General features: G+C 38.3%; 1 protein-coding gene across 2 annotated transcripts; it reads left to right on the forward strand.

The window, feature by feature from the left end:
• The first annotated feature begins 31 nt into the window (after positions 1-31).
• Naa50 (N-alpha-acetyltransferase 50, NatE catalytic subunit) lies at positions 32-16,549 on the forward strand. 2 transcript variants are annotated; one of them, XM_036203876.1, is made up of 5 exons: positions 32-353; positions 12,273-12,409; positions 12,981-13,100; positions 13,561-13,627; positions 15,159-16,549. In XM_036203876.1, exons 1-5 carry the CDS (start codon positions 346-348, stop codon positions 15,334-15,336), a joined length of 510 nt encoding a protein of 169 aa, XP_036059769.1. In that variant the 5' UTR covers positions 32-345; the 3' UTR covers positions 15,337-16,549. The 2 variants fall into 2 exon arrangements, with proteins under 2 accessions (XP_036059769.1, XP_036059770.1); XM_036203877.1 differs by having other exon boundaries at positions 12,276-12,409.
• Positions 16,550-21,145: the final 4,596 nt, after the last annotated feature.

The following is a 21,145-nucleotide window of genomic DNA, read 5'->3' on the forward strand; positions in this document are numbered from 1 at the left end:
GCGACGCGGCGGCCCGCGCCGGCGCACTGAGGGGGCGGGGGTGAAAGGTCAGAGCGCGGCGGCGGGTCTGGCTGGCGGCAGCTGCGGGCGGGAGCGGAGTGTCCCGTGTGCACGTGTGGCGGAGCGGCGGCAGCAGCGCGGCGGCGGCAGGTCTTCCCGCCTCTCCCCGGAGCTCCAGGGCCCGGCTCGGCTTTCGTGGCCTCCCCGGCTCCTCAGCGCCCTTCCCTCGGCCAAGAGGCCGGCGTGTGGGGTCGAGTGGCCTGAGCTCAGGGCGCGGAGAGCTCCAGGCGGCGAGGACGACGGCGTTGGTCGCGGCTGTAACGACGGCCTCAGCAGGCGGGGAAGATGAAAGGGTGAGGAAGGGCAGCCCGGCGGGGGCCCCCGGCGGGCAGGGGAGAGGGGCGTGGGCCGGTGGAGCGGGAGAGCGCTGCGAGGAGAGGAGACTCGCGCGAAGCCCGGGCCTCCGGAGGGGCATTGCCGGGCTCCTCGGTCACTCCGCGCCGGGGAAGGGGCGGAGGCTTGGGCCGGCTGTTGGCGGGCTGGAGGGCCAGCGGAGGCCAGGGCGCGAGTCCGCGGTTTCCACCCGGAGGACGAGTGTGCACCGAGTGGGGGGACAACGGGGAAGGAGGTATTGTAGGCGCCCGGGGCCTCTTCCCGGGAGCGCACGCCCGAGCCACTCCGGGTGGCTTATCCATATCCGGGATCCACGCTGTGGCTGCGGGCTTTGACACGTTTCGGTTTTCTCCAGACTTGTGGGCTGTGCAGAGCCTCCTGGAGGGAAAAGGAATTGGAATAAAGAGCATGGGGATGAGTGTTAGGAGCTAGTGACTCAACGAGATTTGGGTTGGGTCAGAGCGAGTGGAGGAGGGAGGGGGAACGAACTCGAGCCGCGTAGACTTTGGGGTGCCAAAATGTTTAAGGAAGTATCATGGATCAGTAGGTGGAGCTATTGCTTCAGGAGCGTGTTGCCCCCCCAGTGCAAGGAGGAGCTTCTGGCTTACTATATGCCTTTTGCTGCTGGTTAGCAAAGTTGAGGCTTGAGCTTTCAAATCTTGGGTAACATTAGAAGTTATTTTGGTTTAACTGTTCCCATTTGGGAAAAAGTATTTCCTTTCCATTGATTTATATACTGTTACAGTAGTAACGCCGCGCAAACCATTGCTTAAGTAAGCCATTCTGGAGATTGCCTTTACACACTCCTTAGAAAAAGAAATGGAAGCTTAAACATGTTAAACTTTTGAAATACTGTAAGGATTTTTCTTTCTGAGTCGCTGAAATTTAGAACTATTGTTTCAGTTAGTTGAACTGTGTATTCGCATTCCTTTTGGAGAATGAAATATAGCATTTCTCCAAACTCGTTCTGTGTAAAATAAAGGTCATATATCTTTTCGTGTCTTAAAACTCAAAATATTCTGAGAAAGTTTAACTTGATTTTAAGTCTACATACAAAATGCTTTTTTACTCTGGTTTTGCTTTAGATATTGGTTATTGTGTGTTGAACTTTTTGGCATGTTTTGGAATGTTTGCTTCACTTGAGTATCGATCCACGACGTTTGGCTAATTTTTAAAAATGTGATTCAGTTATCTTTAGGAAGTTTTATTTTTCTAGTAGAGTATGACTTTGATACTGTCTCTCTTTTGTTTTTCTTACTCATTGATACCCTACATATTTGTCATGTTTTGTTATAGTAATAGCAGTGAGGATAATGAGTCTAAGAAATATTCTGGATGTTTAAACTAAAAAAATCTCAGCTCTAGTTCAGTTTTTCTAGGTGTAATCTTTCTTATACTTAATTTGACGACATTTGAAATGGAGCCACACAGGGGTTATTGGCTGTCTACTCGAACTGGTATTTAGTATACTAATTGAAGCAGCGCTATCTTATTAACTTACTGAAGTTCAAGGAACTGAAGGAAAGCACTCTGCCACTGGAGTTGCCACTGAGCAATAACCCCAGCACTTTAAATTTTGAGACAGGGTCTCACTAAGTTGCTCAGGCTGGCCTTGAACTTGGCAACAATCCTCTTGGCCTCACGCAGCCTTTTGAGTAGCTGGTATTGCATACTTGAGCCACCCAGCACCAGCTGGTTCTCTTTATTTAAACAGATACTACATGTAACTTGATGGAGGCAGATGCTAGAAATGAAGAACTGGGCAAATTTAGAGAAAACTTAGAGTTGAATACATAATTTAGGCCAGTAAGCATGCTCAAAATTAAGACTCCTTAAGGTTTTTATTTCTTAGAATTGTGGGCTAAACATTTTCAAGATGATTTCACAGGTGTAGTTTTTAATTTTCCATAACTGACTCCCAATAAACATGGGTCTTTTTCCTCTTTCTTCCTTTTAAGATACTAAAGAAGGGGTTGGGGATTTAGCTCAGTGGTAGAGTGCTTGCCTAGCAAGCACAAAGCCCTGGGTTCGATTCTCAGCTCAAAAAATATATATATACACTAAAGAAATGAAATTAGGGTATAGTATAGTTTTGGTTGTTTGTTTTAAGATGTTAATGTCCTTGAGATCCAAAACTTTTACAACTATGCACTATGTGTTCAGTATCCTGATTCATCATTGGAAAGACATGTGAAAACAGGGGTCCAATTTCATAGTTTTTGGTTGACCCTTTATTTGCTAATTTTTTTCTTTTTTATTGAGCTTACCAAACTCAGTTAAATAGATGACTCTGAAGTTGGAAACCGAAAACCCCCTACTCTGACTTAATCTGATTTAAATCTTGGGTGTCAAAACTTTTTAAGCTTGCTATTTTAAATATTTGATTTTTTTTTACTATATTTCTATTAGTAACAGCAGTAGGGCATCCTATTATAAATCATGATTTTTCCTTGTCTCCATAGTAGATAAATTTGCAATTAATAACTACTATATGTTTTTATATGCATATCTAGAAGTTTGAGAAGTATATACTATTAGGCTATTAGCTATTTCAACTGAGGCTTCTTGTTTTTATGAACCAAGGGCATTATGGCTTGAATTTGTGCTCAGTAAGCTGATTACTTTTATCTGTTATTCCTCTCTAGGAAATTGATGTTCAGGCCAGAAGTATGCCATAGACAGCAATGACTGGAGTTGCAGTGCAATTAGTTATCAGTGTAATCGAAAATTAAATTCGTTTGTCCTTAATTATAATAAAAAGATGAAATTAGTTCTAATAAAAATGCCTTTGAACAGAATGTGCATACTAAGTGACCAAAGTAAAGGGGAAAAGGTAGGCAGGAATAATACTAGGTACAGAGCAGTGTGGTTATTCATTGAAACTTGGCCAAATGTCAGTTACAGAGTGGGAGAGAAGAGTCTGCAGTGAGAAATGAAACTATGTTGACAAATACAGAAGAATAATGGTTATCTCCAATAGTATATGGACTGGGAACAGGCCCCGGAAGTCTTCTGTAGCTTTATCTAGGTGTTCATTACATAGGAAATAGATATGTTTTAAAAAGAACTGAACTGTAAACAAGATTTGTGACATTTTTGTGCCTGTGTCCCTCTCCTCACTATGGACTCAGGTTGGTTGGCTCCATCTGCCTCCTCTGGTATAGCTGTTTGCTACTGGGCCTGGTTACAAAATGTGTCTTGTATACCAATAGAATGGGTTGTAGAACCTGACTAGAAACATGCAGTTCATTTTTTGCTTTTTGTGTAAAACCAGTAATTTGTGGCTTACTGATTTGAGATGCTGAATTTTAACAAATACTGTGCTGCAATGTCTCCTTTGCTATGTTGAGTTTTGAAATATTGTCTGAAGTACAATTGTGACTTTTTTGTTTGTTTTGTTTTTTGTTTGGTTTTTCGAGACAGGGTTTCTCTATGTAGCTTTGTGCCTTTCTTGGAACTCACTCTGTAGACCAGGCTGGCCTCGAACTCACAGAGATCCACCTGCCTCTGCCTCCCTAGTGCTGGGAATAAAGGCGTATGCTACCACTGCCTGGCCAATTGTGACTTTTTTAAGCATATTTTCTATGTATAGAGGTATATGCATTTGAGTGGTGTGGTATTGCTTTAGTGATCTCTTTTTTCCCAAAGCTGTGGACAACTTTTACTAAAGCTGTTACCAAAGATTAAAGGTTGCTGTGAGTTTGGGTATTCAGTTCAGTTGGTAGAGTACTTGCCTAGTGAGCATGAAACCCCAGCACTGGGAGGCAGAGACCAAAGTATCAGAATTGCAAGGTTACATAGTAAGTTCAGTGCCAGCTTGGGATGCATGAGGCACTATCTTGAAAGAATTTTTAAGGGTCATCCAGGAGGCTAAGTGCTTACATGTTTTTACTGGTTTATCATAATTTGAATAAATTATGTGTTCTTTTACCACAATTTGTAACCAAACTTTAAATTATTACATCCTAACTATTGTCAATTAAAATTTATTTTATGAAGTGTTGTTTTCCAAATTCAGTGCACTTGCCAGATGAAGCTAATTAATACTTATTTTAAATTTTACCTTGCTGTTTTATCCTGTAGAAATCTTGATGTTGGTCCTCTAGGAGTTAACTATAGCTTTCAATTTTGTGGCATTTGAAGAGCCATGTTTCAGTTATTCAAATTATTTTCCGTCATCTTTGTTTTAAACCTAGTCTTCAGTAAACAATAGAATACTAATAATAACCTGTAGAACACTTTTCATTCTAAAATCGTAGTTTAAGCTATAGAATTGTAACACAGCAGTGCTGTTACTCCACCTTTCTTTAGATTTTCTTTCAGCTGGTTAAACAGTGTCTAACTTAATAGTAAAGTATTAGTCTTGTCTGATGCAGTAGTGGATAGCCACAGTTGGTCATTGAGCAGTTGAAATATTTTTGTACGGCTAATTTTTTAAGTTTAGTTTAAATTAATTTCTTTGAAAGATTTTACTTCCATTTTGTGTGTGTGTGTGGGGGTGTTTTGCCTGCATTTATGTCTGTGCTCCATGTGTGTGCCTGGTTTATAGAGGCTAGAAGAGGATATTGATCCTCTAAGACTGGAGTTAGAAACTGTTGTGAGCTGCCATGTGGGTGCCAGGAGTTGAACCCAGGTCCTCTGGAAGAATAGCCAGTGCTCTTAACTGCTGAGCCATGTTAGTTTTTGGACATTTTAAATCATATTTGACACAAACTGGATATATAGATTTATAAATTTTATTAAATACTATATACATAAAATGTTTCCTGGAAATATTAGCATCTGAAGTGAAGTATGCTGTAAAATAAGGTGAGTTTCAAAGACTTAGTATGAGCATGGCATGTTGGTACACCCCTGTAACCCCATCATCAGGGAGATAGAGGCAGGAGGATTGAAAATTCAAGGTTAGCCTGGACTACATGAGACCCAGTTATAGCTGGGCTGTAGTTGTTCATGCCTTTAATCCCAGCACTCGGGAGGCAGAGGCAGGCGGATCTTGAGTTCAAGGCCTGCCTGGTCCACAGAATGAGTTCTAGGACAGTCAAGACTACAACATAGAGAATCCCTGTCTCAAAAAAAAAAAAAAAAAGAAATAACCAGTTTTATTAAGTTGATTTTGAGTACATATTCACTTTAGTTTTACCGCTCTCCTGGTCATATCACTGGGAAGCAGACAGAGTCAGCAAGGAGATAAACCCTACAGAGGTGTGACTTCAGGCACCATTTCCTCCAGGTAGACCTGCTTTCTAATCACCCATTTGGTGTGAATCCGTTGATGAAGTTGAAATCCTTGTGGGCCAGTTACCTTTTAGTAACCTTAAACTTGAGGACCAAGTCTTGAACATGTTAAAACATTATTTAAAGGGATACTTCAACTACATTTCTGTATTGATGAAGATAGAGAAGAAGTAACACCTAGTGAGAAGAAGCTAGGGCTTGATCCAGTTAAATATTCTAAGATGTTCAGCCCTAATCCTCAAGGAGTATCCAATCAGAAATGTCAGTAGTTACAAGATTGAGAAACTTTACTTTAAAATCCAGATGAGAAGCCCAAACCCAGCAACCAACCAATTCATGAATTTACTGCAGGTACTATCCTACCGTTTTGGAGTTTGGTAGAAAGATTAAGTATAAAAGTAAATGCCCCTCCGGGGCTTGTTTTGGTGCACTTGGGAAGAGGATTGGGAGTTCAGGGTCATGCTCAGCTACAAAAAACAAGTTCTGGTTCAGCTTAGGCTCCATGAAACCCTGTCTTTAAGGGGGTTGGGAATGGGGAGGACAAACATAGTAGCATGTGAGGTAGAAATTTCAGTAAAGAAAAGCCTTTTGAGCAGTTAGTATTTGTCTTAGTTACGGTTTCTATTGCTGTGAAGAGACACCATATCCATGGCAACTCTAATAAAGGAAAACATTTAATTGGGGGTGGCTTACATACAGTTCAGAAGTTTAGTCCATTATCATGATGGTGGGACATGGCAGTGTGCAGACATGGTGCTGAAGGAGCTGAGAGCTCTACATCTTAATCTGCAGGCAGCCTAAGGAGTCTTGTGTTCCACTAGCCAGACTTGAGCTCAAAGCCAGCTTCCACAATGGCATACTTCCTCCACGGCCCCTACTACTTACTCCACAAGGCCACACCTCTCCTAATAGTGCCTTTCCCTATGGGCAAAGCATTCACACACTAGTCTCGGGGCCATGCCTATTTTCAAACCACCACAATATTTAAGCTGTGCTTTTGACCTTTTGTGCCATTTACTGAAGGACAGAGTTTAGATTAAGATTCCTGCTAGTCAAGAGAAAAAAACAACTAATGTCTTGAAATTTTTTTTACTGATCTTAGTCATACTTTGGCCTCTGTTAACTATGTTTTGAGTTTGATGTGAATGGACCACAGCATATCACATCCTTCTCTTTAACCTTGAGGAATAAAGATTCCTTCGAGGGAATATGATAGGACTGATCTTACTATAATGACAATTCCTAGAGATTCCCGATTCTGGCTTGCTTTATAGCTGTTTACCATGAGCACATTCTCTATGGAGCTTTGGTTTTTACCTCTGTGAAGGGAAGTAGGATGGCCAGTGGATTCTAAGGCGCCTTCAACGTGAAATACTGAACAAAAATGACTGGCTCGCTAAGATTGTGTGCCAAGATATGCTGTGGCCATTGAGCGAATAAACAGGTAGGTATATGGACTTTCTCTGCATTTTATTCTTGCTGTTTAACTAAGTCAGACCTTGGGGTGGGGGGTGTCATTTTTTTGTGGAGTCTTATCTCCATCTTGTGGTCTTTCAGAATATTGCCAGTAAATTTGTTTTAAATTTTTGAGGATGAAGGCTCAGTGGAAGCATCTTAGATTTAATTTGTATCACAAATATCTATACCAGGTATACATGCATGTAATATTTGTTGTACAGATATACACCAAAAGCAGGCTTAACAATTGGAGGACTTGATAGAGTTGGAGGTTGAAAAGTTAAGATTTGAAGGTTTTTGTTATGAAAGTGCTATAGTACATAAATACATGAACACATTTCTGTCTTTCCACAATGCCAGAATTCATTGAAGAACATTAAGTTCACAAGGTTCAATGATTTCATTGGCAGCAGTTTGCCAAGTAGTCTGACTAAAGTGAATGCAAGAGGTTTGTTGGTCTGTTTGTTTTTTGACACGGTCAAAAAACACGGTATAGTCCTGTGGCTGACTTGGAATTGCTATATAAACCAGGCTGGCCTGGACCTCACAGAGATCCCCCTGCCTCTGCCTCCCACGTGCTGGGATTAAAGGTGTGTGCTACCGTGCCTGACCAATGTAAGTTCTTTAATTCTCAACTAAATTGTCGGTGTTTACTTATTACATAGCCTATAGCAAATATGCCTATATATCTATATGTATATATGTGGTTTGCATAATGAGCACAAGTTAGAGAGGCTACAGCAAAGTTCAGGTTTCAAAAGTGAGCTAAGCATCTGTATTGATAATAGCAAACCAAACCAGGAACTTGCTGCTGGGGTCCAGTTTGCAAGTTCAGCTTCAAGATGGAAGGTGGAACAGAGTCTTGACACAGGAAATGTGAAAAGGTAAACAAGAAAGTGATTGAGTAGGCAGGGAGACCAAACCAAGCCAAAGCTTCAGGGACAATCTGGAGTCCCTGCCTTCTGATCCCCTCCCCCCACACACACACTCGAACCTTGGCTGTTCAGTATCCATCACTTGATGGGGATGAGGGGAGGAAATTATACCCCTTTCTCTGGTGTGCTTAATTATCCTTAGTTAATACATTTGTATTCCTCTACAATCTCTATATACCCCCAATAAATTTATAGGGAGACTCCCTTTCTACTTCTAGTTTGTGTTGAGTAAGTAGTGCCTTAAAGGTAGTGTAGTTTCTGGGTTTCCCTGAGGGCTATAGTCATCCTTTTCTCTCAAAATGGAACTCCTGGAGGCAAGACATAGCCTGAAAAACCATTGTTTCACACAATATGGAGTCGCTGAGAACAAGGCATACCTGATCTCAAGTATTGCTCCCTTTTAGTTGGTGTTTCAAGCAGTAAAAACAGTGCAGATCAATCCTAAATCAATACAAATTGTTATCAAGGGTATAGAAAACCAAAGACCCCCTTAATACATTATTGGTGGGAATATAAATGGTATAGCCACCTTGGGAAACAACCTAGCATTAATGTTATATTATCAATTTAACAGTGACTTCAAATTTTATGGTTTAAAAGTAACACAGTTATATGTCTTAGGTTCAAATGTCCAAAAATGCTTCTCATTGAACTTAAAATCAAGGTTTTGGTAGGTATAGTAATTTAAATAGTACCTACCAAATATTCATGCCTACATAGAATTTTAGCATGTAGCCTTATTTAGAAATAGGAGTTTGGGAGATGATGAAATTAAGAGGTCATTTGGATTAGAGTTGATCCTAAGTCATGTGACTAGTGTACATCTGAGAGGACAGATGTAGACCTGTGAAGGGGGAAAGATTATAAAGTTAGATTGTCCAAAGCCAAGAAATGCCTCGTGCTGTCACAAGCTAAAATAGGTAAGGACTCTTTCCTAGAGCCAAGAGGTTGTGAGCCTGTTGAAAGTATTCTCTGATTTCTACCCTCCTGACCTATAAATGAACACATTACTTTTGCTGTAAGCCCTTGAACTCCTGGTCTTTTGTTCAGAAAAGGCAAATACCTACAGAAAGAGAAAGTAGATTCATTGGGGAATAGGAAATAAGATTGTATAAATGTCTTTGGTTGTGATGGGATTGACTAGTCCAAAGGTGAATTAATGTGGTAGTTGTATATCTTTGCACAAAGCCAAAAACAACATTGAATTCTATACTTTTTATCATTAAATTTTTTTATGTTTCATGTATGTTTTGCTTGCATTAGTCTGTGTATGACATATGTGCCTGGTACCTGTGGAGATCAGAAGAGGGCATATGATTCTCTGGAACTGGAGTTAGGGTTGGTTGTGAGCCACCATTTGGGTTCTAGGAATCAAACCCCAGCTCTTGTACAAGAGCAACAAGTATTCTAAACTCTCTAGCTCAAATGCTTTATTTTTACAAGGTGAATTTTGTGATACATAAATTATACCTTAAGGTTACATAGAGGAAGAAATGAGATGGATCATCACCATCTTTTCATCATAATAAGGTATCACTACACATAAATAGCATACTTAGAACAACCTAAGTTTTTAAAGTGCCAAATGTTGGTGAGAATACAGAACAACTGGAATTCTGACAACTTTTCTTAAAATTCATCCTCATTCCCAGGTATTAAAAGAAATTAAAAGCATATATGGCCACAAAAGCATGTACCAAGTGTTTATAGCTACTTTTTTCAAAATCTTCAAGACACAGTAAACAATCCAAAAGCTTTTCAAGAGATAGACCCAGAAATATAGTTCTGTGCTTGCATTCAGGCTTCAACCTCTGGTACTTCAACAGCCCAAGCAGGAAAACGAACCCATGGTACTTCTATGAGGTACTGTTACTCAGTACTAAGCAAGGTTGAGATGAACTATGTACTGATAAAACAGCATGGTAAGTCGCAAAGGATTTTGGATGAATGAAAAGCAAAACAATTAGCCCTTGCACTGGAGATGGAGGCAGATTGATCTCTGAGTTAAGGGCCAGCTATGGCAATATAGAGAGTTCCAAGAAAGCCAAGGTTACATAATGAATGATAACCTGCCGAGGAGAAAGAAAAATGAAACAAGTGCTTTGTGCTTTGTGATTCAACTTACATGGCATTGAAAACTAAACAGGAAGAGATTGTTGTTTGCCTGGGGATGGGAGAGTTGAACTACAAAGAGTTATACCTCATTTTGTATAATGGTGGTTATGTGGCTAAATATATTTGTCAAAATTTTATTCCCCAAAACATTAGGTTAGCCAGGCAGTGGTGGCGCACTTTTAATCCCAGCACTTGGAGGCAGAGGCAGGTGGATCTCTGTGAGATGGAGGCCAGCCTAGTTTACAAAGAGAGTTCCGATGTGCCTGCTCAGTAGATCCACATACTCAGATTTTTAAAAAATATACGAAGAATATGCAGTAAATACAACTGACATAATAAAAAATGAAACAAAATGGCTAAATAAATCTAAGCTTTTCACAACTCTCACAAATGACTGAAAGCAGAATACTTTATTCTATATTTTGTGTTCTGGTTCCAGGTGGCTTAAGTAGAACATTAAATTTCTTTACATTAGTGAGCAATATTACCCAAATTTGACATTACAGAGTAAAATACCTTAAAGGATTATAATGTAAGATGAGGTAATGCATTGTATTTACTCAGGTCTGATTATATCAATTTTATTAATGTTTTTTCCTTGGTCCTGTAGTATTTTTGTTCAACCTTTTTGAAATTAATCTTGTCTATAACTTTTATTATACATTAAAAACTAATCCTTTCAGTATTTTTGTCTATATTTATTGAGAATGGATTACTGCACATAAAGTTGGGGTTTCCATTCTTTTCTTCATAAAATTATCCGTGACACCATATTTTTACTAATACAGATCAAGTGTTTTATTTAACCAGCCCCATTATCAGTAAATGCTTTATGCTCATTATTTCTTGCTTAGATTTTTCCTTTAACAGTTTTCACATTCCAAATATGATACATCCATACATGCACACATTGCATTTTACTGCTGTTTATTATAATGTTCTGTGGTCTCCCAACTGCCACCAAGTAGGAACTACATTTCTTTTTCTGACGTCTTGGTTTTCTTAATTTTTATTTTGTCTTAGTACTTTTTGTTGTTTTTACCATCCACTGTGAACAATTTCTAAGAAGGCAAGTGCCTGAAGAGATAGCTGTTAAGGATACCTCTTGGTTCCCAGTACCCACATGGCAGTTCCAGTGATTTGACAACTCCATGGGCACAAGGCAGAAATACACATACGCTCATACAGGCAAATACTCATAGCTAGTCTTAAACAGAAAAAGAAAGCAAACTAGGCTGTGGTTGTAGCTCCTAGGGTGCGGGAGGCCCTGAACTTGATCTCCAGCACAAGAAAAGATGTCTTCAAATGTCTACTGATAGTGCTGCTAGTATTAGGAATTACTGTTGTGTGGATTTTCAGCAGGATTTGCCTTAACAGGTTTGTTTTTAGTATGTAGTAAAACTTACTTAAGCTATTAAAAATTGATGTTATGGACCACTTTTCAAAGCAAAACAGTTTCATTACTGGTTAATCTTTAGCTCTCTTTTAATCCGCTATACCATCAGAATGATTTGCTTTGATCACATATGGTTTCTACTGTTATATTATTCACAGGTAGTTTTCAAACTGATACTTTTCAGAGTTCCCAGATACTACTGTTTTCTGAAATTCTTAGGCTGAAACAGTGAGGTGTCCTAGAATATGAATTCTTAATATCACTTCTATAACTGTGATCTTGTTATTGGATCACTGTTCTCAACAAATAAGTGCAAATTATTTTTCATAATTGACTGATTTTCTACTTTCATAGGCATAGGAGATGGGCTGTTTTCCCAATAGTTAGTGCTGGATTGTCCTCAAGAAATAGTATACTGATTTACATTCTCATTTGCAACGTATATACCATTTGCTATCCCTTTGTTAATATTACGTATTGTCATTCAATTTGATCAATAATAGCTGTATCTGCATTTTTAAATGATTAGCTATAAGAACAATTTAGCATTTATTAAAGGATGATATTCTGGCCTTCTTGGTTAGTGTGTACTTTATTTGTACCTAAATGTGCACAGTTGTATAAAAGCTGTAAGTAGAATTTTGATTGAACATTTGGCAAGATTTGCTTTTAAGTGGTAGTTATCTTAACAAATGAAGTTAATTATCTTTTATTGAGTACATTTTGGTTTGTTCCAGTAGCCGGATCGAGCTGGGGGATGTGACACCACACAATATTAAACAGTTGAAGAGATTGAACCAGGTCATCTTTCCAGTCAGCTACAATGATAAATTCTACAAGGATGTGCTAGAAGTTGGCGAGCTAGCAAAACTTGGTATGTTTTTTTCTCCTTTTTAAAATGTGTATTCTTAAACTATATTTGTTAATATTAGAGCAACTAATACAGCTCCTTAATTTATAATCAAAGGAAGTTGGAATTTTACAGATTTTTGAGAAAGATCGATAGTGAATATTTGACTTTTAAAAGCAAATACTAAATGTCCTTTAAATAAAAGTGTATATGTGAATGTGTGTGTGTGTCTCAGCACAACACACTACAGTGACCACATATGACATAAGAGAACAACTTAAGGGGGTAGGTTCTAGCCTTCCACCATTGTAAGTTCCACAGTTCAACTAAGGTTTCCAGGCTTGGTGGCAAGCACCTTTATCTACTGAGCCAACTCCCTGGCTTCTAAATGTTTTCTGTTATTTACTGTGAGCCTGTGTGTTTATTACTAATTTAATTATTGCAGAGAAAGCTTAACCTTCCTCAGATGGTGTCTTAAGGGCATTGATACTCTGAGTATCAGTGGTTAAAATTTGATGCCTATAACAACTTTAATTTGTTTTTAAAAAGAGCTGATGTAATGTTGAAATTAACATCTTGGTATTTTCTGTGGCAGCATATTTCAATGATATAGCTGTAGGTGCAGTATGCTGCAGAGTGGACCATTCACAGAATCAAAAGAGACTTTACATCATGACACTAGGATGCCTTGCACCTTACCGAAGACTAGGAATAGGTAAGATTATGTGGTCTTTTGTTCTGTTGCTTTAAGAAAACCGGGAAGCCAGGAGTTGGTAGAGCATACCTTTAATCCCAGCACTCGGGAGGCAGAGGTAGGCCCAACCAGAGCTAAACAGAGAAACCCAGTCTCAAAAACAAGCAATCAAAGAAACAAAACTGGGAAGAGGCTACTGAATTGTGAAAAATTAAACAAAAAATATTGCTTAGTACTCATTTGGAAGCCCCATAAATTTGTTCACATCTTGTTTATCAGTGTGGAATTGTTTGTAATAAAAAGGTCCTCTTCTAGTGGTTTTAAACATGTAACTTACACAGTGAGACCAAAATTTGGTGAAATAATGAATGTTTAGTTGTCTTCTAATTCTTTGTCAGGATTTAGTAAATATGGCAAGTAGATGTCAAATTTCAAGGTAGATTTGTAAAGTTGATTGATTGATTGATTGTCTTATTAATAGGAACTAAAATGCTAAATCATGTCCTAAACATCTGTGAGAAAGATGGCACTTTTGACAACATCTATCTGTAAGTACCTACTGTTCATCTAAGTGTCTGATGGATTATCCCTCTAAATCCCTATCAGAAACTTTGAGATCTGCCCACTCATTGTATATTTGATTGAAAACCCCATGAATGTATGCTTGTTCCCTGATGACGATAGAGCTATAAAAGGAAGGTTAGAGAGAGTTCATCTGATAAGAGCTTTCGTTGGCTGTTCTTCCAGAGAACCCCAGTTCCATTACCAGTACCTACCCACATAGTATCTCAAGACCATTTGTAACTCTAGTTCCAGGAAATCGTGCCCCCTCCTCTGCTGCATATGTGGTACACAGGCATTTTTGCAGACATAAATGTCCATACCCATAAAATAAATTTTAGAAAACAATAAAGTGCATTCATTTAAGATGTCATAAATCCATATAAACGGGCATACTATTTACAGATGACCTATTCCTAACCTCCCATCTTCTTTAAACTGATCCAATTTACTTAGGATGCCTAGAAAAAGGAAAATGCTACAGAAGTTTTTATTATGTTGTATTGTTTAGGGAATGATGAAGAATGGTGTATGTGTTCCTTTCAGGATAACTTTATTTTTAATTTGGGGTTGGTGAATTGTGGGTGGAAAATTGTGATATAGGTAAACTAATTTTGTTATAACTTGGTTTTAATTATATATAAGGAACCTAGGGTCAAACCAAGATCACAGTCCAAGTATTCAGAATTTTGAGACCATTAATACTATTAATAGTTGATATATTTTATTCAAGGTTATCAGCAACATCATTTTTAATAGAGCTTAGTAATCAAAGTTAGAAGTAACCTAGTGGAGATTATACTTGAGTCTCAGAAGGCCACAGTATAAAGAGCCAAGACAACGTGATGTGATGGCTCATGACTTTAATTCTAGCATTTACACTCAAGAGGCAGAGGCAGGTAGATTTCTGGGAGTTCAAGGCATCCAGGGAGAGACCCTGTTTCGAAAAACAAACCAGCCAGCCGACAAACATAAAGAGCTAAGACAAAAATCCTAACAACGATTGTTTGAGATTATGTGGTGTGTGGTGAAAGAAGCTCAAGAAGACATATTCAGGCAGTTGAGACTCTAGTGTGATTTCGTTGTTAATTGTTTTGTTTTTAGTGTGTATATTTTCGGGGAGGGGCATGTGCACCCTTACAGGAACCCAAGGAGGCTAGAGCCATCAGCAATCTCTGGAGCTTAAGTTACAGGTGCTACCTGATGGAAGTGCTAGTAATAAACACTGGTCCTCTGGAAGACTGGGCCTCATGGTAGTTTAACCTCTGTTAAGAATAAACACTGATCTTCCTAATGTCGGCCATCTGCCTTGCAAGTGGGGGAATTAGGTTAAAAGTGTAAAATTGTCAGGTTTACTGATAGGAATTGACTAATCTTTATTGAATATTGGTCATTGTAAAAAAAATGTACAAAATGTCTGTAATAGTCTACCTCTGACCAATTTGAAGCTATCTGGTTAAGGCTTAAAAGTTGATGAAACTGTCTTATATATATCTGTATATATACCCTGTATCTCAGGCATGTCCAGATCAGCAATGAGTCAGCGATTGACTTCTACAGGAAGTTTGGCTTTGAGATTATTGAGACAAAGAAGAACTACTATAAGAGGATAGAGCCTGCAGATGCTCATGTGCTTCAGAAAAACCTCAAAGTCCCATCTGGTCAGAATGCAGAGACACAAAAGACAGACAACTGAACAAATTACAAATGAACTTTCTTGCACTTGCTTGTCGCCAAATAAAGAAAGACCCATTGGTTCCCCTCCCCCTTTTCTTCAGCTTTCCTCCCTTGTTATTCCTCCTTTCTTTCCTCTTCAAGTTTTTAATACTTTCAAGGACTCTTAAAAATGATCATGTTTGGATTGTTTTAGTTCTCTTATTTTTGTGAGGTGGTTGGGTTGAAGGAAGGAGAAGATAGATCTGTATAGTTTCACAGTTAAGATGTTCCCCAAAATTGGATGTCAGATGATTTCAATTTTTTTTTTAAACATCCTGCTTTCACATTGAAGGGCAGTGTCTACGATATTGTTTATTTTAACAGACAAAAAGAAGCAGCAGCAATATCTTGTTCTCTAATTCATAGACAAGCTTAGTGTATTTGTGGTCCTTTGAGTTTTAAAGACTATCTGTGGGATGTTGATCCCTGACATTGCCTTCACTCTACCTGTAGTCCTTTGAGCACTCTCAGGAGCTGGACCGTTGTTATCTGTTGTGAGAAAAGACTAAGCTTATTTGGGTTTTTAAAGCAGTTTTTCTCTCTTTTTGCTGATTGGTGGGGCAGTTTGTGTAGGTAGTATTAGACTTTGGTCAAAGTATTTCAGTTAAACTGCTATTTTGATGATGAGTGGGTTGCTTGTTAGCAGTTTTTTTTCCCCCCTCCTTCCTTCCTGCTGTTAATCTTGTTTCTAGAGGCATTAACTTGTAGAGTGCAGGCTGGTGAAATGAACTGTAATATCCCAGCCAGAGATACTGCCTTTAACTGACCTAAAGAAGATTGTTATAATTGATTTTTCTTCTCTTGTTTTTCAGTAAGCCCAACAATAGTGTAACCTTATAAATGGAGTTATAAGCCAATACCCCTAAATAAACCTGAAGCAAGTGTTTTTTCTTGGACATAAAAAATTACATAAGCTTAGACGGACTCGTAATACATTAAGTGTATTTAATATCAACTAATACAGATTGTTAAAAGTGTGGCCATTGAGCGTTTGATAATATATGAAAGAATTTCTAGACAGTATTTTTGAAAGTAACATTGTTTGCTATTGCTTATCTGTTGGAGAACATCTCAGATTTGTTTACACTCTGTGCCTACAATGTTGATTTTAAAGATTTGGAATAAGAGGAATCATTAAGCAAATTCCTTCTATTCTTGGAACAGTAGAAGAATAAAGTGTTATACACATATCACTGTGACCTCCAGTTGACAGATTTTGTTAAGGCCAGATCATTATCAGGCACATTAGGAGTGGCTCTGATGGGCTGAGAACTGTAATGTGGAGACATGTGAGATACTCATACTTACTCACATTGCCTTGTCTCAGAATACATGGCATTTCTTAGGTGGTCAGTGGCTTACGAAATGTCATCATTAGACTTTAAAGCAGAGTGTATGTTTTCTTTCATCTGACTTTAAAAGGAAGTTTAGTACATCCTCTTAAGAAAATTGTGGTATGAAAATCTTATTTCAAATAGGTTAAATGAAAAAAAAAATCTCACAAGATGCTTATGCACACTTTATAAATCTTAAGTTTTGAGAATGTGAAAGTACATAAAGTGGACTTCAGTAATCTTGAGTGCCAAGAAAAATACAGACAAGGGGTGTGGTTGATAAATGGATGGATGGATGGATGGATGGATGTCTAGGGTAGTGAAATTGTGGAAATACCATGCTTGTTTCTTGGTTATCAGTTTCCTAGACAGTCTAAATCTAAGCTCAGAAGAAAAGTTTAGTGTTAAGCACCTTTACTTTCATGGATAAGCTTCAGCTTGCTCTTGCCAAGAGAAGAGGACATAAATGATAGAGAGTAAAGTTAGTTTGAAGAAGTCAACCATTTTGTAAACTTCCAGATAGCAAAATAGGTTTTGATATATAAAAGAGTTTTCTGAGATGACACTGCCTCTATTTCTATAACCATTTATTTCACTTGGACTATCTTGAGTAGTCCTATGAATGTATCCCTAAATGTGGTTATTGAAAACCGAATAGCTGCCTCACAGCAATTAAGTACATATTATTTAAAGAGGAGGAACAAATAATAACGTTTGAATTGAGTGTGTAGGCTCCCTATTATTATAGTTTCTTTTTCCACACTAGTCAGTGATTTAACCTAAATTGTAAATGTATGTAAAGGGTCAACTGTCCTATATCAAAGTTGCATTAAATAATTCCATCCACTTACATAAGGGGAAGAGATAGAAACTGGGACTAATCCATATGCCTGTGAGTCAGGAAATACTAGAGTAACGCCCCATATGGAGTTGGTGGTTTTGGTTTGGTTTGCTTGGTTTGGTTTTTTTTTTTTTTTTTCCTTTGTTTTTAATATATGATAAGAATAATCTTTGAGATAAAACAGTAATTCTGTTAACTGGAAGGTAACATACTATCCATTTTTCAGGACAGATCGTTTTTTTACTGTGTGGTAAATAGGTTAAAATTCTGTATGCTATTTGAATTTAGGTTCTAAAGTGAAGAATCTGTAGAGAAATCTATGCAATATATAATTTGTCAAGATTAATTTTCATCTGGGGAAAGGAGTTCCTAAGTATCTCCAAAGCAGGTCACTCATTAATAAAAGTCCTCCAAAAAGAGAACTATTGGGAAGCATGGTGTGTGGTGGTGGAAAAGAAAAACTCCCTCAGTTTTTGGAGGGAATATCTTTAAAGATACTTAAGTGGCTACGTTTACTTGGTGCAGTTAAGAATCAAACTTGTCAATTTAATGTTGCTGTTACATCTGAAATAAACTTATGTGATGTTCTGGTAGTGATCTGTCTGTAAATGTCATGAAACTCGTGTTGTGCTGAGTTTTACAGTCTGCAACTATATGTCATCGTTGTGTACTGTGACCCATACTGTTTTATTATATTTCTTTAAGACATAATTTAAAACCCATGAAAATAGTCCAGATATAATCAAGGCATGCTAATTCAGACTTTGATAAAGAAACATTGGCCAACAGATGGGCAGCGGGCAACATAGCCAGACCAGCTCCACCCAGCAGAAGCCCCAGACCAACAGGAGCCTACAACAGCTACAGCTGGGGTGTGGGGATGACTGAGGCCCTAACCCTCTTTTCCCAGTCCCATCTTCTGAGAGTGCACCTCAGCCTGGAAACTATGGAAACAGCATCAGAAAGAATATGGGGCAATTCTGCAGCTCCACACCTCACCTTTTCCTATACCATCCCATCCTATTGTATGTATTATAGGACTTGTATTTTCTCCTCTTCCCTCTTCCTTGGCCTTCTTTGCGTTCAAAATTATGAAAGTTTGCTGTGGGCCCTGCCTTTCTTTCACTACTTCCTGTTCACCCTGGGGTATGGATGAACAAGAAGAAGTATATCAGCTCTAAGTCTCCTTTACTATTAGAAAAACCAAACAACACACACAAAAGTGGCATTATAAATATGAACAACATTGTCAGATGAATAAAAACCACTGGCCAATATATCTACTTACTCTCAGTGAGAGAAAAATAAGATCCACAGAGGTGTCTATTACTGTATTTTGAATGTAATTATTTAAAATAGCACTTTAGGCTTTGTTCTAATTAATATGGACTTTAAATATGTATATTCTCATCTATTTCCTCCCACAACCCCCTTTTTGTGGTGAGGGTTTTAGTAGTTGAGTGAGTCTAGGAATTTTTTTTAATCAAAGAAGTATGCACTTGAAAAATTTGCCTTACAGGATTAACAAGTGTTACAAGATGGTCTGAATTAGTATTTCGCTTATTCCACAAGAACAGTCTTTGTGTGTCTTAGTTATCATAATTTAGCAGTTTCAAACAACAGATTTGTTGGATCCCATAATTTCCCAATCAAGCAATGTGTGATTTCTCCAGTTGGTTCTAAAATTTTATTACCATCCAGTATCATCCAGGACTGCATTTTCTTGAAGGCTTGATAATGGCTAGAGGAACTGCATCATCTCACATGGCTGTTAGGCCTCAGTTTCTCACTGTGAATATATCCATTGGACTGCCTAAACTCATAATCCTAAATCTGATCTAGGAATCATTTGGAACATAATATGAAACAAAACACTTGCTACTTAACAAAGTCCATTTAAAAATTACAGTCTTTCTCTGTTATATTGTGAAGAAAACTTAACTCTAACATTTGGGAAGTACTGCTGGACAGAAATTTTTGGAATTTTCTATACATTGAACTAGGAACTCTTACTGTCCTCAACAATTCAAGGCATATGGGTTAAGTATGAATTAAAACGTGTTAAATAGCTATAACTTTAACAAGATACTGATTGAAAAAAAATTGTTTCTGTCAACCAAACTTTCTAGAGTATTTAGCTTTTCTGAGAAACCATACTGGCAATATCAGGAATTCCTAAAGATTTGAGCAGTCTTGACTATTGCTTGTCATTAGCAATCTTCCATTCTAAAGAAAACTGTCAGGTTCTCACTTAAATTATTTCTGAGCTTAGTAAACACCTTATCTTTTAAGCTCTGCAAATACAGTAATGATCAATTGAGGCTCATGAAGGCTGTGGCCTCTTAAGGTAAGTTAAAAAAAAAAATGGGTCTCTGTGTAGCCATGGTCAGCCTGCAACTCTAGACCAGACTGGCCTTTGCAGAGATCCACCCACCTCTGCCTCCAGAGTGCTGAGATTGTGTGTGTGTGTGGGGGGGGGTGTGTGTGTGCAAGTGTTGGCGTGTGCATTGAGCGAACCTTTAACAACTGCTGAGCTATCTCTCTAGATCCATAATGTTCTATTGTAAGTAGAATATCTAAGGACCCTTGTGGGAGACAGCTACTTATGAAACAAGGTTTCACCTTGAACTTGTGCAGCTCAGGCTCAATTTGAATTCCTCCTCCTCCCTCTTAAATTTGGTATCACAGGTGTATACCATCACTTTGGCTGAGGGTTTCCTGTACAAAAGTGAACAAACAAGTTCTCTCATCAATCTTGAGTTTGCTTTAATGTTATGAAGCAATGTGGATAGAAAATACTCCACTTTCATAAGGCTTAGGAGCCTGGTGAGTCAAAACAACAACAACAACAAAAAGTTCAGGATTTATGCATCAGAAGCTCTGTATTGTGGTTATGATTGTATCAAGCCTAATATGTTTCTCTTGATTGGTGTAGCTTCATTCTGATCTTTAGTCAAGCTACAATTTAAAATTAGCAGACTAGTTCAAATCTGGGTTTTTGTTGTTTAGTAGAGACTAGACTTGCAACATTTTCCCATTTGATCAGGAGAGGAGGCTGAAGCAGGAAGTAAGAACTTGAAGCATTTAAGACCATACTGGGTTACATACGCCCATTGAAAAGAGAAATCGAATTACAGTACCATGGTCTTAATCTTTTTAGTTGTGTGTGTGGTATGTGTACCTCATGTATGCATGTGCTCAGAAGAGAGTGTCAAAACCTCTGATACTGGAGTGACATAGTTGTGAGCCACTATATAGATACTGGGAACCAAACACAGGTTCTCTGTAGTAAGAGTGTAAGGAAATATGTCAAGACTTCTATTAAGCATTTACTTATTCAACTCTTATACTTAAACACTGGTAAGTCCTACAAGTGTAACTTCTGTAACTACTTAACTGCCTAGTAGCCAACCCACCTCTAGTGTCTGTAGGTATCAGAGGTATATATGATTTATAGTGTGTAGCCTGGGCCAAATTTAGAGCATGATTACTGAATTGCCAGCACTTATTATTGGTGGTTTTGTAATTTAACGGGGTAGTACACTGACTTAGGTCATGGGGTGTACCCAGAAGGGATCTGGCAGTGACTGAAATTGTGAAAAGAGGGTATGGCC

The sequence above is a fragment of the Onychomys torridus genome, chromosome 12 (genome assembly GCF_903995425.1).
Source record: "Onychomys torridus chromosome 12, mOncTor1.1, whole genome shotgun sequence".
Lineage (NCBI taxonomy): Eukaryota > Metazoa > Chordata > Mammalia > Rodentia > Cricetidae > Onychomys > Onychomys torridus.

Excerpts from the sequence above, each read along its gene's own strand:
- Naa50 (XM_036203876.1), top strand. Across the intron at positions 13,101-13,560 it reads TTACCGAAGACTAGGAATAG|GAACTAAAATGCTAAATCAT; the intron begins GTAAGATTATGT and ends TCTTATTAATAG. Across the intron at positions 13,628-15,158 it reads ACTTTTGACAACATCTATCT|GCATGTCCAGATCAGCAATG; the intron begins GTAAGTACCTAC and ends CCTGTATCTCAG.